General features: G+C 40.0%; 1 protein-coding gene across 3 annotated transcripts in view; it reads left to right on the top strand.

Annotated features, from left to right (window-relative positions):
* The window catches only part of mical2b (microtubule associated monooxygenase, calponin and LIM domain containing 2b), a 62,506-nt gene that overhangs the window by 33,348 nt on the left and 16,225 nt on the right, over positions 1-12,933 (top strand). For 2 of the 3 annotated variants that reach the window (XM_074677327.1, XM_074677326.1), the window contains exons 12-21: positions 475-622; positions 2,658-2,860; positions 5,973-6,058; positions 6,394-6,462; positions 6,584-6,712; positions 7,953-8,138; positions 8,245-8,526; positions 8,633-8,767; positions 11,043-11,498; positions 12,791-12,892. In XM_074677327.1, coding sequence (XP_074533428.1) covers positions 475-622; positions 2,658-2,860; positions 5,973-6,058; positions 6,394-6,462; positions 6,584-6,712; positions 7,953-8,138; positions 8,245-8,526; positions 8,633-8,767; positions 11,043-11,498; positions 12,791-12,892 — 1,796 coding nt within the window. The remainder of the gene's footprint in view (positions 1-474; positions 623-2,657; positions 2,861-5,972; positions 6,059-6,393; positions 6,463-6,583; positions 6,713-7,952; positions 8,139-8,244; positions 8,527-8,632; positions 8,768-11,042; positions 11,499-12,790; positions 12,893-12,933) is intronic. The other variant, XM_074677329.1, reaches the window with a different exon arrangement.

Genomic DNA, 12,933 nt, shown 5'->3' with positions numbered 1-12,933 from the left:
TTATCTCGGTCACATGTTGACACACCTCTTCATAGACAATAGAGGTGGATAACATTTCACCCACATGAGGGTCAGACGTGATGCCGATCACAGACGTGTGCTGACCTGCTCTACTGTGCTGAGTCCTCTTTTTACGCCCCCTCTCATTCACTCTATCTCTAAAAGAAGAAAAGGAGAAATCATGTAGAGTTGTGTATCAGGTCACAGTAAGAACGAAGCCAAACATGGAGAAGCAACATGTTGAGCTTTAAGTCACAAATTAAGGTTTGATTAAGCTTTAGGAGCTTGAATTAAAGCAGGTCTAATGTGTCTGAGTTTCCCCTCCATGAGATACTTTGCTTCAGGCTTGTAGGGAGGTTTAATTTTACACTAACAAAACCAGAGTGAGCCCACATGTGTGTCACTGGGTTTTAAGTGTTTTCTGTGTCACAGGGGACTTCTCTGACATCACTGGTGTTGTGTTTTTCTCCTCAGACTCTGAGGTACGCCCCGGCCGGCTGCTGACCTGGTGTCAGAGGCAGACTCAAGGCTACAGGAGGGTGAACGTCACCAACCTCACGTCGTCCTGGAGGAACGGCCTGGCCCTCTGTGCTCTTATACACCACCAGAGGCCTGATCTCATGTAAGGAAACACACAAAAGAACATAATCCATCCTGTACACACATCAAAGTGGCAGTTATTCAGGTTCAGGTTTTGTCAGTTGGTGACTTCTTAAAAATCATGTCCAGACTGGCTCTGTTTGAACTGAGCATGATGATCCTGTGATTATGCAGGAGAATACGTATCATTAAACTGAAGCGCTTAAATAGTCACCACCTGGTTGAGAAACATCAGCTCCCTCAAACAGAGAGAGCTGGGTGGGAACAAAAATTACAGACAAACTATCATAACAACACATCCTCTTCAATGTCTCCACCCTCAGGATTATCCCAGCTGTAACAAACACCGGCAGTGTTCCTCAGCTCAGAAGTTGTTTGTGAAGCTTTTGAGGCCAACATGTCCTGACTTCTGATGTCAGAGCTGTTAGCTCGTAACTAAACTTGGGATGCTAAATATCTTAAGAGCTACAACAGCGAGGTTTTGAATTGATGATTTGCTGAAGCTCTCTAAATGCCAGTGGTGAATAGATTCTTGGTAGGATTGTCTATTCACTTATTGATTTTTGTGTCAGACTACAAAAATATTATTGTATATTGTATAATTTCAGTTAATTGCCCAGACTTTATGTGTGTTTATTGTGGAGGTCAGAAAGTTGTAAACACGTTTCCATTTAGTCTAATAAGTCTGAATGTGATCTTTTTAAGAAACTCTGCCCAATTTGTTTTTAAAAACCAACATTTGATTCATGGTTTTTATGAGGGCTGGAGTTAAGTCCGTATTGACGTCCACATCACGACCAAGAAAGCTAATCTAAGTGTCACAGTGACTGATGGAAATGACATCAGTGATAGTGCTCTTAGTCATGCTTTATATAATTCCCTGTTATAGCAGGAAGCTGTGATTTCACACATACTGTATTATCTTCACTCACATGGAGATGATGTTTGCATGCTTTGTTCTTTTTCTATGGGCTTTGTGTGGATGTCAAACAAGTGACTCTTTAGCCTTCACAATGAATTCATGCAAAGTATGTGAGTTTCTTCAATGAAGACTATTTTTTAACACAAGTGCTTTTGATAAATTTCAAATTATGCACTAGACTAGAGATGTGTTGTCTTGCATCAAACACAAACTCTGCCAGAAATCTGGGTGTCATGATTGCTCATCATATGACATACCATCTATAACATCAGGAGGATCAGACCCTACCTGACACAACAGGCCACACAGTTTCTAGTACAGGCACTTGTGCTTTTACGCATCAACTGCTGCAATTCCCTCCTAGCAGGCCTCCCTGTATGTACATTTAGACCTCTACAGATTACCCAGAATGCAGCAGTCTACCTGGGATCCTTCATCTAGGTCTACACTCCTTCTCACCCACTACACTCTGCTTGTAAAAGATGCCTGGTGCTCTCAGCCCAGCACGGCTCCAAATCACTAGCCAGACTATTCTCCTCTGTTGTGTCTAAATGGTGGAATGAATTACCAAACTCCTTATGATCCGCAGAGTCCCTTTCTACTTTAGGAGATGTCTGAAGACTCATCTGTTCAGCACTTAAGCTGACCCTTCTCCTCTTTGTCCTTAGGGGTACAATGAGTCAGTAGGTCTATGACTCAGCTCTTAGTGATTTTTCAGCACTACTACTGAATGTTGTTAAAGGTAGTACTACATCGTTGCAGAGATTAATTGTTGTTCATTATTCAGCATGGGGGAAATGTGTTAATTCTTGCGCTTAATGGCAGATCCTGCAGCCAAATAACTTGTAGCACTATGTTGCACTAACTAAGGTTTCCCTTCTGTCTAAATTCTTGCTTGTGTTGTATGTTGCTTTGGACATAAGTGTTTACTAAAGGAAATTGTAGAACTGTACATCATGAACAAAGTTTGTAGACAAAAATAATAACTGGATTATCTAACTCAGAGTAAATATCATTCACCTTTACTTTTCAGTTTAATCTCACCCTAGCATAGCATCTAACTGGGAAAATACACAGTCCAAAGTAAGGTTATCAGCTCTAAGGCTAAACTCCTCTCACTCTGGTTCCTCCTCAGTGACTTCGACTCTCTGAATGAGGAGGACATGGCGGGGAACAACCAGTTGGCATTTGACGTGGCAGAGCGAGAGTTTGGCATCCAGCCGGTGGTGAGAGGGAAGGAGATGGCAGCAGAGGCCGAGCCAGACAAGCTGCTGATGGTCCTGTACCTCTCCAAGTTCTACGAGATTTTCAGAAACACGCCAGGAAACAACAACAACGGTGAGGCTCCACGCTGCGTCTGTCACAGATCAGATCAGAGCTGATGAGTTATGAGACCTGCAGCTGTTACACCTTGGTGATGCAATCTATTTAAAGTTTATAGGAACTCTGAAAGGCATTTATAAAATCTAGCAGTATTCCCAAAATTTCCTCTGACTTTCATGTCACAGCCTCCTTGACTTTCTCGCCCCTGTGTGCAAAAAGGAAAGTGATCAGTTTACATATTGAGTCCAGCTTATGAAAAGAGATCCAGCTGTCCAGAACAAACAGAAAGAAAAGCACACAGGCCGGAGAGATGTGTGGTTAGAGGCACATTTTCATCCTCAGCCACAGAAAAGTGTGTAAGACTATACCCAACCAAAAGAGCTGTGACAATAGCATCGCTTGGCTCATTTCCTCTCACTTATAGAGCTGGGAAAAAGAGCTTCTGCTCTTCCTGTTTGGGCTGTAACAGTACAACACAATATCTGTAGAAATCACTGTCAGAAAGTTTGAAGCAGCTGAAGATGTGGGGGACTGCTTCACAATAACTCAACGAACCCTAACTCTGAATTCTGTGAAAGTATTCGATGTAAGACAAGCTCAGCGTCTATTTTATCCAGTGGGAGAGCTAGAATTGCACGTTACACAACCATGGTCAGGTTAGTCCCTGCCAGAGACATGACTGGTATGTGTGCTATGTCTGTAGAAGCCATATCCAATCTCCCTGTGTAACTCTGGAGGCCCTCAGCTTCGGTCACAGCACTACTGTAGGATCGGGCCGTGGTTAAGTTTCTCCTAGTCTTCTTTAATGTCCGTGCTCTGCAGACCGCTGTCACCAGGGAGAAATCCACACTGCTGAAAGGCTAGGGCAGTTATTCAACATTTCAGCCATTTCCTCTGCCAGAAGAGACTACTCCTTTGGCTTTGATATGTTCAGTGTGAAGTTAAGGGTAAATCTAGTTTTAGTGTCTGAAGGAATCGAACATCTTGCATGAAGTTGCTCTGCTGGTTTCTGTTCAGTTTGTTAAAGATGATCAAACTTTTAGAGTCCAAAAATGACCCCTGCCACATTTTTATTATCACTCGTGTTAAATACCACCTGATTGGTCATTTATACCCAGCCTTCTTACTGAGCTCCCCACTCTGTTGACAACTTGTTTCTCATTGTTCATAACTCCTTGTCAACCCCTTTGACTACATCATCAATGTTGCATAACAAGAGCAATGTGAGAAGAAAGTCGATCCTGGATGTGGCATTAAATCAATCTGCTATTTGACACAGAGGCAAGGAGTAAGGTCCCTTTTGTAGCATTGTTAAAAACTGTGTCTGAAAGATTATTTTCCATAAGTGCATTTCTGAATTACTGATGGGTTAAAAGAAAGTTAAAGCATGAGCTACAGAGATGATAGCAAAAGTGTTAAAAGCTTTGTATCAACTTTAGAGCTCTGAAAGAAAGAGGTCCAAATGAAGACAAAACCTTGTTCAACCGAGCGTCTAAACCAGGGGTGGCAAACCTGTGGCTCGCAAGCCGCATGAGGCTCTTTGCCTTTCGGTGGGCGGCTCTTCGATCCATTCATAAAAATATATAAATAGTTTTAAGTAGCAGTGTGCCGATCAATCTAAAATATTGATATATGCCAACGTTGGGATCAGTGTTGATCAATATTTGGGTGTATAGATTGATACTTAAGTTTCAGTTTCTCTTCTTTAGTACAAGCTTAAACAAACTAACATAATAAACCTCGCTTTGAAAATTGGAAATAAATTGATTTTACATTTTATGTCACTTCATTTATGTGTGAGAGGAAGTGTGTTTGTAAGACCACGTACGTGATGTGGCTCTCTGTAGTACCACGGTCATTTTTGTGGCTCTTGGTCTCTGACTGGTTGGCCACCCCTGGTCTAAACTAACGGTCAATAAAATACACAAAAACAAATATGCAGAAGAGAAATATTCCTGCAGAGTCTTGTTCACCATTTTGGCCGAAGAGTTAGCTGATTATAAGTTTGATGTTTGAATCTTGATGCATGGTGGTGCAGCCAACTGTGGATTTAGAAGAACTAATTTTTAGTACAGAGCCTGTTTGATTTATTAAATCAGTTAAAACATCTTTGAGTCAATATCTAGTGTCAGTTTGTTTATGAGTTTAGCCAGTAGCTGTGAAATAAGCAGGATAATCTGAGGTAAAGAGGAGTTATGTAACTCAGAGTCCCTTCACTGAGACTAAAGCCTGGGTCTTTTCCAACCCTGACCCTTCACCACACATCCTCCCTAACTTACCATGACCAGAGACAACGTGATCTCACATGTCAGGAGTTCATCCCATAGTCACTGCAGCAGAAAACATCAGTTTCCATTTGTAATCCATTTTTAATACAAGATGGTGAATATTTTCAAAATCACTTTTTATTTATCTGGAGAAGCACTTCAGAGAAACTTGTCACCAGCAAAGAAATCAGAGAGGAGATAAACTGAGAAAGTGGTTAAAAGATACCAAGAGCTGAATGTACAGGATGTTGGACATGGATGATGGTTTCCCAAAAGAAAATGTAGACCATCTGTAACTGTGTCAATGCATGGGAAGAAGCAAGTTAATTTAGTGGGAAAAACAAGAAATGGAACAAAAACAGCAGAATACCTCTTCTTCTGTGGAAATGCTAAGTTAAATGCTAGTTACTGCAGATGAGTTAAAGTTTTTCAACTTTATAAGACAGTTGCTGACATTAAAGGATGTTACTATGAACACAGCTTAAAACGAGTGTAGCTAACTGTTTTTAATAGAAGAAAAATAATTATTGTTGAATAAATGAAATAAATTGATTCAGCTTTGTAATCGTGACCCTGCTGTGCTATAGGTAGTTAGAATAAGTTAACAAAAACAGAAGGTGTTTGTGTAACTTTGACAACAGTAGTTATCTTTTTGGTTATTTATCTTTTTTTTTCTTTTTTATTAAAAAAAAATGTTAATACTTAATAGCTCTTTATTCCTGATTATTCTGGGAAACTTTGATGTCATGGCTTTAATCTGACATGCATTATACAGATTAATTTATTGTCTACTACATGAGATTGAATTGATGTTGAGAGAATTTTCTGAATAAATTAATGTGACTGTGTTTTTATTTCAGGTGTAGCAGAGCCAGATGAGAATACAGAGGAACATCCAGCTAAAACCAACAACAAGCCCCCTCAGCCCAGGAAGAGGATTCCCAGGGTAAGACGAGAAACCATCAGTCTGAATCAACAAATTTCTCTTTGACTCAGATCGTTTCCCTGCACATGACCAAGGAGAGGAACGATTTGATGCTTTTTGCTGAGGGTCTTTAGGGCCTTCATCTTTTATCAGTAGCACACAGCAATAAAGCTAACGTGGACATTAAGCACTGTTATTATGTGCTGTCTGATCATGAGCACTCACTGTCAACCTGACTAGAAAGTAAGTTTCAACATTTTGACACTTTTAGTGGCTCGTTGTTTGTTTGTTTTTTCACTTTTCAGACAGCCAACCACATTTTTTTGATATCTTTGTTGTGGTGTGTACTGTCATAGGTTGACAAGAAACAGGATGAAGACTCTGTTCACAAACGGCGACGAAAAGGCAACCACTACCTCACAGAGGTAAGTCCAGTGGCAGGTTTTTGTTTTTGTTTGCAGTTGTTTTGATTATAAAGTTAATTCTTCTCACAACTCTTTTCCTCTTTCTCTCCTGCACCACTTTATGTCTGCTGCGCTGCCTCAGCTATCTTGTCACAGTGCTCCCCCTGCTGGTGAGGACGGAGAGCTACGGGAGAACAAGGTCCGCTCCATGGCGACACAGCTGCTGGCAAAGTTTGAGGAGAACTCCTCTTCAGCAAAGAGCGGTGCTAAGGTGAGAGGCAGACAGCGTGACCACCTGTCCTGTCAGAGAAGGAGTGTGAGGGCAAAACCTGAAAGAGAGTCAGATTGATTCACTGTTTTACACAATGTTTCTTTAAAACAGACTCATACAATCCTGTTTCTGCTTTGATAATAGCGCCACAATACTCAAGTTTTTCTTCTGTGTTCACTTCTTGCTCACATCATGTGACTCACATTGTATATAAAATACAGGGATCTGACTTTTTCTGTTTCTTTCCTCATCCTTTATTGTTCCATTATTTTAGTTCAGCTTTTCACAGCCAGAGGTGTCAATTAATTAAAATAAAAATACTTTGTTACCTTACTTAAGTAAACATTTTGGGTATCCATCCTTTACTTAAGTAATTATTCTTCAGCCTACATTTACTTCTTTTCCTTCCATTTTCAGGCAAATATCTTTACTTTCTACTCTGCATGTTTTAAGAATTAGCCTCGCTAGTCTGTGACTCAGGAGTGGGGGATGAACTATATCAACTATACGCCTGTGTGGCACAGCCTCAGCTTTTGACCTGATTTGCATTTCCCCCTCTTTAATTTACTTTTACTTTTATACTTTCAGTAGTCTTGAAAGCAGTACTTTTACACCTTTTACACATCTACTTAAGTTGACACTTCAACTCTTAAAAAAGTCTTTTTAAACCCTAGCTTCTATACTTCTACTTGAGTAATGAATGTGAATACTTTTGACACCTTTGGTCACAGTCCAGCATACGTAGTTGGTGTCTGACATAAACTCAGATTAGCATGAACATCCACCTCACAAAAACACAGAATAAACAGTTTTACATGTTTACTCTGGCACATTTCAAACAAGGAGATTCACACAAGCAGAGACCACAAAAGGAAAAAGCTGAAGTCCAAACCTTGTTTCTGTCCTTCCCATTCAATCCTTAAAATAACCAACATAAGCAGCCAAAATAAGCTGATTGTCTTCCAACCATATCCCTTAAATATTCCCAATCTTATGTCAGCTCCAACACTGACAACCTACTTGTTTTATTGACACTGAACATGCTTTCTCTTATCGTGATCTTGTCTTTAAGCGTTTGGTTTAGTGAGGCCCCTGCACCATAATGTGCCTCTCTCCATCATCCTCTTTCCAAACATGCTCAAGGATTGTGTTATTCAGGTTATGAGTTTTCTATCTCTTTAGAATCCTTCCTCCCTTTCCTCATTTCCTCTCCTTTTCTTCCCTCTCCTTCTTTCATCAGTCTGATGAAGACCCAACCAGCCCTTCATTTTCTCCTCCTCTATCTCCTTCCACTTCCCCACTTCCTTCCTCTGAAGAGGAGGATGAAGATGACGAGGAGGAGGAGGAGAGAGAAAACCCTCGTTTTGCAAAGCCAAAAGAAGTCCCTCGTCCTCCTCCCCCGCCTCCTCCTCGCCCTAAGTGGCAGGTAGACCTCCTCCTGAAAACAATGTGATTATATTGTTAAAAGGAGCACTCTATGAAGCTTGTGTAACTCTTTAAGAATCAGTTTTTCCTCCTCACCCTGTTTCCAGCCTTCCATCTACCTTCGCTTACTGGAGAATCCAAATGCTGTTGCTCAGGAAACCAGTTTTCTTTACACCCCGAAACCTCCTTCTGAGTGGGACTGCAGTGTTTCTCCATCTGCCTCGCGCTCTACAAGTCCAATAAACCCCTCCCGCTCCCCAAGCCCTAAAGTCACAAGGCATTACACCCCAGAGCGTACCTCTCCCCACCTGACAACCAATCAGCTCTCTGCTTCTTCCCTCTGTACTCTGGATCTTTCCTCTGACAGGTCAGAGGAGTCGGTGCAGCAGGTGAATTCTGTCTACAGTCTGCCTAAAACTTTTCACAACAACCTTGACTTTGTTTTTAACGGCATTTGTTTTCTTCTTCACTCGTGACAACTTGTTTCCTGCCCAGAGTAAATCCAAGAGAATGTCTGCTAAAGAATTTTCTGGAAGAAGTATAAAGGAGAGAGCTGTACTCCTCTCCTCCATGTTCCCCGGGTCCAAGAAACCTCCTTCAGACTGTCTGTCTCCTCTTTCTGAAACACAGGTGGTGTACTTCACTAACCACCTCTTAATGCTCGGCTGCCAAAGTTGTGATAAATGCATGCTCATATCATCAGCATGCATACCAATCTGTCAGATAACCATGTCACATGCTCAGTGGGAGTTTCTGAAGTGTCCTGCATTTTTATATGGAATGGTGAATCACTGACACATATTTGCATGGATATTAGAAACAAATCAGTTCAGCGGTGCTTAAGCCTGCATGACTCAATCTTCATCCTGATAAACTAGAATTTCTAAATGCCCTTTATTACAATAATAATGAATCTGAGGACTGCTCAGTGATTGAAGGTCTTTAAATTCATGAGCTTGACCAAAGATCTCAGCATGATCTGCTCAGTGTTGTAGAAGTCAATGTTGTGCCAGTTCACACACAAAGTGAGCTAGCTCAAAGTCCAGTTCATACCAGCTTAAACAAACTAGCTCATGTTCATTGTTCATTTTTGAAAATTTTGAGCTTATTCCAAAAGAATAAACTTGTTCACATTCATTTTTTTGCAACAAGTCCCTTTTTTGGTAAAGCCATCTATGCTTTAATCCATATCCCTTGAGCTAATTCTTCAAACAAATGAATCCCTGTATGCCATCATAGCATCACAGACAGAAAAAAACATAACTGTATTGTGTGAACTGTGCACTGAGACTGTGGTGGTGGTGTATCTGAGTTCTGTTGCGATCTATCTCAGTGCATCGGATTATGAGCGGCCGCTCACTGCCCCAGGAGTGAACTTTGCTCATGTTCCGGTTCATGAGTAATAAACTGAGCGACTCAGTTTACCGTTCATGAAAATATGAGCGTGCCAAATGAACGCTCATTTTCATTTGTTCACGCACAACACTTGTAGAAATACCCCTTTGTTGACGCATGCTTGAGTTCCTTTAAAGAATGTATGGTATAACTTAGCTGACATGCTCATGTCCAATCAAAATTCATGATGTTCAAAAATTGAAGTAAAATTTCACACATTGCTCTATCGCGATGTGTTTAGCTATGTGTTATAATAATCAGTTTACTTTTTTAAACATTTTGATTTCAATGAAAAGAGTGATTGCTTCACAATCCATCTCATTCAGGGGTCTCAAACCTGTGCCATAGAGGCTGCAGGTTTTCTTTCCAAACAAAAACTCCACCAGCTGATTTCACTGATTAGTCCATGCTCTATGCTTGAAGGTGATGTAATCAGTGAAATCAGCTGGTGAAGTTTTTGGTTGGAAAGAAAACCTGCATCCTCTTGCCCCTCTATGGCATGAATCTGAGATCCCTGATCTAATACATACCAAGCCAGGCCACGGTCAAAAAACAACAGGTCCCCATATGCACCACACCTGTGACAATCACTGTGGTCTTTTAAATAAGATGTGACCTTTTCACAGCACCATTAGTGGCTGCTGGTTGAAATGGCTCCAACACCCTTAAAAGAGCAGATTATGAGCAAAACCCTAGAAGTTCTATTCATAGAAAACAATCTCCCTTCTCCTCGTGTGCAGGAATGAGGCGGTTATTGAGGATTCATTTAATGACCATAAACACATCACAGTCCCTTTAGGAAGTTTCAGTGCACTGTGTGTTCAATTCAACCAATTCATGCAGCTATTTTACAGCCTTGCTCCACACCCGACCTTTGATATGTCACCTTTGCATGTGTCATCATTACCTTCACAAAAATGTATTTTTATAAAATTGGCACAATAAGTAAGTATTGTTGTGTTTGGGTTGATCATTTCTTTGTTGTAACATTGCTTCTTGATCATAAATCTTATACCGTTAGGACGCTTGTTAGTTTCATTCTGACCTGGTGCCACATTTGTAAGGATCATGCATTTATGGTGCATTTATGTTACCAGAAGAAAAGCTGTTTGGCACTGGCAAAAAAGATTTGGCAAATGTTTCATACTCAGCTCTGCTGCTCATCCCACTTTTACGTATGAATGTAGCACGGATTTGGTTTTACATAATTCACTCTTTGTTTGGTGCATGACTTTGCAGTGTGTCTCTTTTCACCTCGGCCTGGCTCATTGAAAACCAGTGATAAACAGATAAAGAGGCTGAAAGAAAAAAGTTAATCAGAAGGAAACCAGCAGATGTACCAAAAAGCTGTTTGTGATCTCTTTTTTCTTATCAGTGGTTTGGCATCCATTAAAATACTTTCCATATTTTGAGTTTGTAAAAAATGCTTTTAACCCAACAATAGTTTTTTCTCTTTTTTACACCTTTGTTTTATTCTTTTGATAATTTCTCTTTGAATTTCCTGCTCCAGGTGGAACCTTCCCTCTCATCTCCTTGCTCTTCCTCACCCCCTCCTTCCTCTGCCTCTGTATCCAAGAGCTCCACCATCTATCCTGTCCCTGACCCTGCTGTCCAGGCTGGTTTCTCCTCTGTCCCTTTGCACTCTGCTGGACACAAGGACAAGAAACAGAAAGACTCATCTCCCTCCTCCTTCTTCTCTGTTTCTGAAAGAACAGATCAAATGTCCTTACGTCCTGCTGATTCCCCAGCATGCAACAACAACACATCTGCTGCCCTTACCTCAAATGGCTTCGAGATCTCCTCTCCCCTCTCTGATAAAACCTGTAAAACTGTAGTGCACGAAGAGGACTTTGAGAGGACAAATGACACTTCTGAGAAAAAGTCGGGAAATGAGCAAGAAGAGGTTAAAAAAACTGCTCAGGGGATATTTTACAATGAGAAACTGTCAAAAGACAATCACACGAAGGTAACAGTACCCCCTCACTCATCCACAGACTTCCATACAATCTGTTAGTCAGCAGTGTTACCTCTCAGGTCTCGATTTAAAACATCCCACATTCAGTTTATTAAGCTTAAGGCTTTCTAAAACCTGTTTACACCAAAAGTTTTAAGAAGTTCATGCTCTTCAGTTTTTTATTTAAACTGCCCACTAACATCCACCATCCTTCCTGTTTGCAAGTATTTTCATTCAAATCAACTTCCCACAAGCCTTTTTATGGCAAAAAAAAGAAATATGAGCAAGTGTTTGTCTTATTTTGTAGAAAATATGTCTTATTTTAGGATATTAAAGAAAAAAAAAGTGATGCCTAAAATGTGTGTACAAAGTTAAAAAAAAAATCTGCCAAGGGGCTAACAAGAATTTGTTTGTTAAGTTTATTGAAAGTCTTAAAATAAGAAACTGAAATATTTTTTTCATACCTCGTTGAGAGATTTTTTTACTCTTTCAAAATAATTCAGGCATTATTTTTGTCAATTGATATCTTAGAATATGGCATTTTATTCGATTTTTAATGTGAATATGGCTCATATCGACTTTAATAGACTTTTTTTTTTGCTAAAAAAACAACAACAACTTTCGCTTAGATTTCCATTTTTGCAGTGTTCCACCAGCAGTCTCTGTTTTTAGATAATTATGAGATCTGCGCGTCTCTCTTATATGTTCGGCTTGGTCTCCCAGCATGCTTTGAGCAGGGAACCAGCTGCTTGTTTTGCGCAGTGACTTAGGGGTTAGACACCAGTCATTAAATCAGGAAGAAAGGACATTTTGAATTTCTTCATCTTCTTAAGGACAACAAAATAATCATTGTGGTGACACCAGCCTATTCCCACTAAAAGGCTTTAAAAAAGTGTTATTGAGATTCAAGGGTTTAAAGTTTGTGGTTGCTAATCATTTTGGTGAGTTAGTGAGAGATGATAAGGGATTTTTTGCAAAGTATAAATAAAGCTGTTTACCCTTTTTTGTATGTCCCTAATTTATGGAAAGTTAGACTGACTTAAGAAAGTGAAAAATTAGCTTCTTTAAATTTAAATGTATATGAAGTGTGGTAGGGTAGGTATTTTTGACTTCTGAACTTCAGACTTATCTTTAAAATTTGTATGTTTTATTCTTGTGCCAGGAAATGAATATGATTTAAAAAACTATGAACTCATAAAGTTTTATGAATGAAAAACAGAACAAATCTGAAAAATTCTTCTTTTTTATTTGACTAATGAGAAGTACCTTCCTTTTGAGTGACTTGTATTCTGGTGTTCATCCAGCCCAATGGGAGCTGCACTTTTGAGAGCCCTAAAGAAGTGGCTCATAAGTCATTTGTCCGCTCTGAGAGTTGTCCAACTGGAGCTCCGAGTTACTTGAAAGAGGTAACTCTGGTTCAAAATAATTCATAACTTCAAAGCTTTAT

This window comes from Halichoeres trimaculatus, unplaced genomic scaffold, assembly GCF_033239565.1.
Source record: "Halichoeres trimaculatus isolate MK-OKI-2021-1 unplaced genomic scaffold, fHalTri1.1 fHalTri1_scaffold_10, whole genome shotgun sequence".
In the NCBI taxonomy this organism is placed as follows: domain Eukaryota; kingdom Metazoa; phylum Chordata; class Actinopteri; order Labriformes; family Labridae; genus Halichoeres; species Halichoeres trimaculatus.
This window is presented reverse-complemented; position numbering and strand designations above follow the sequence as displayed.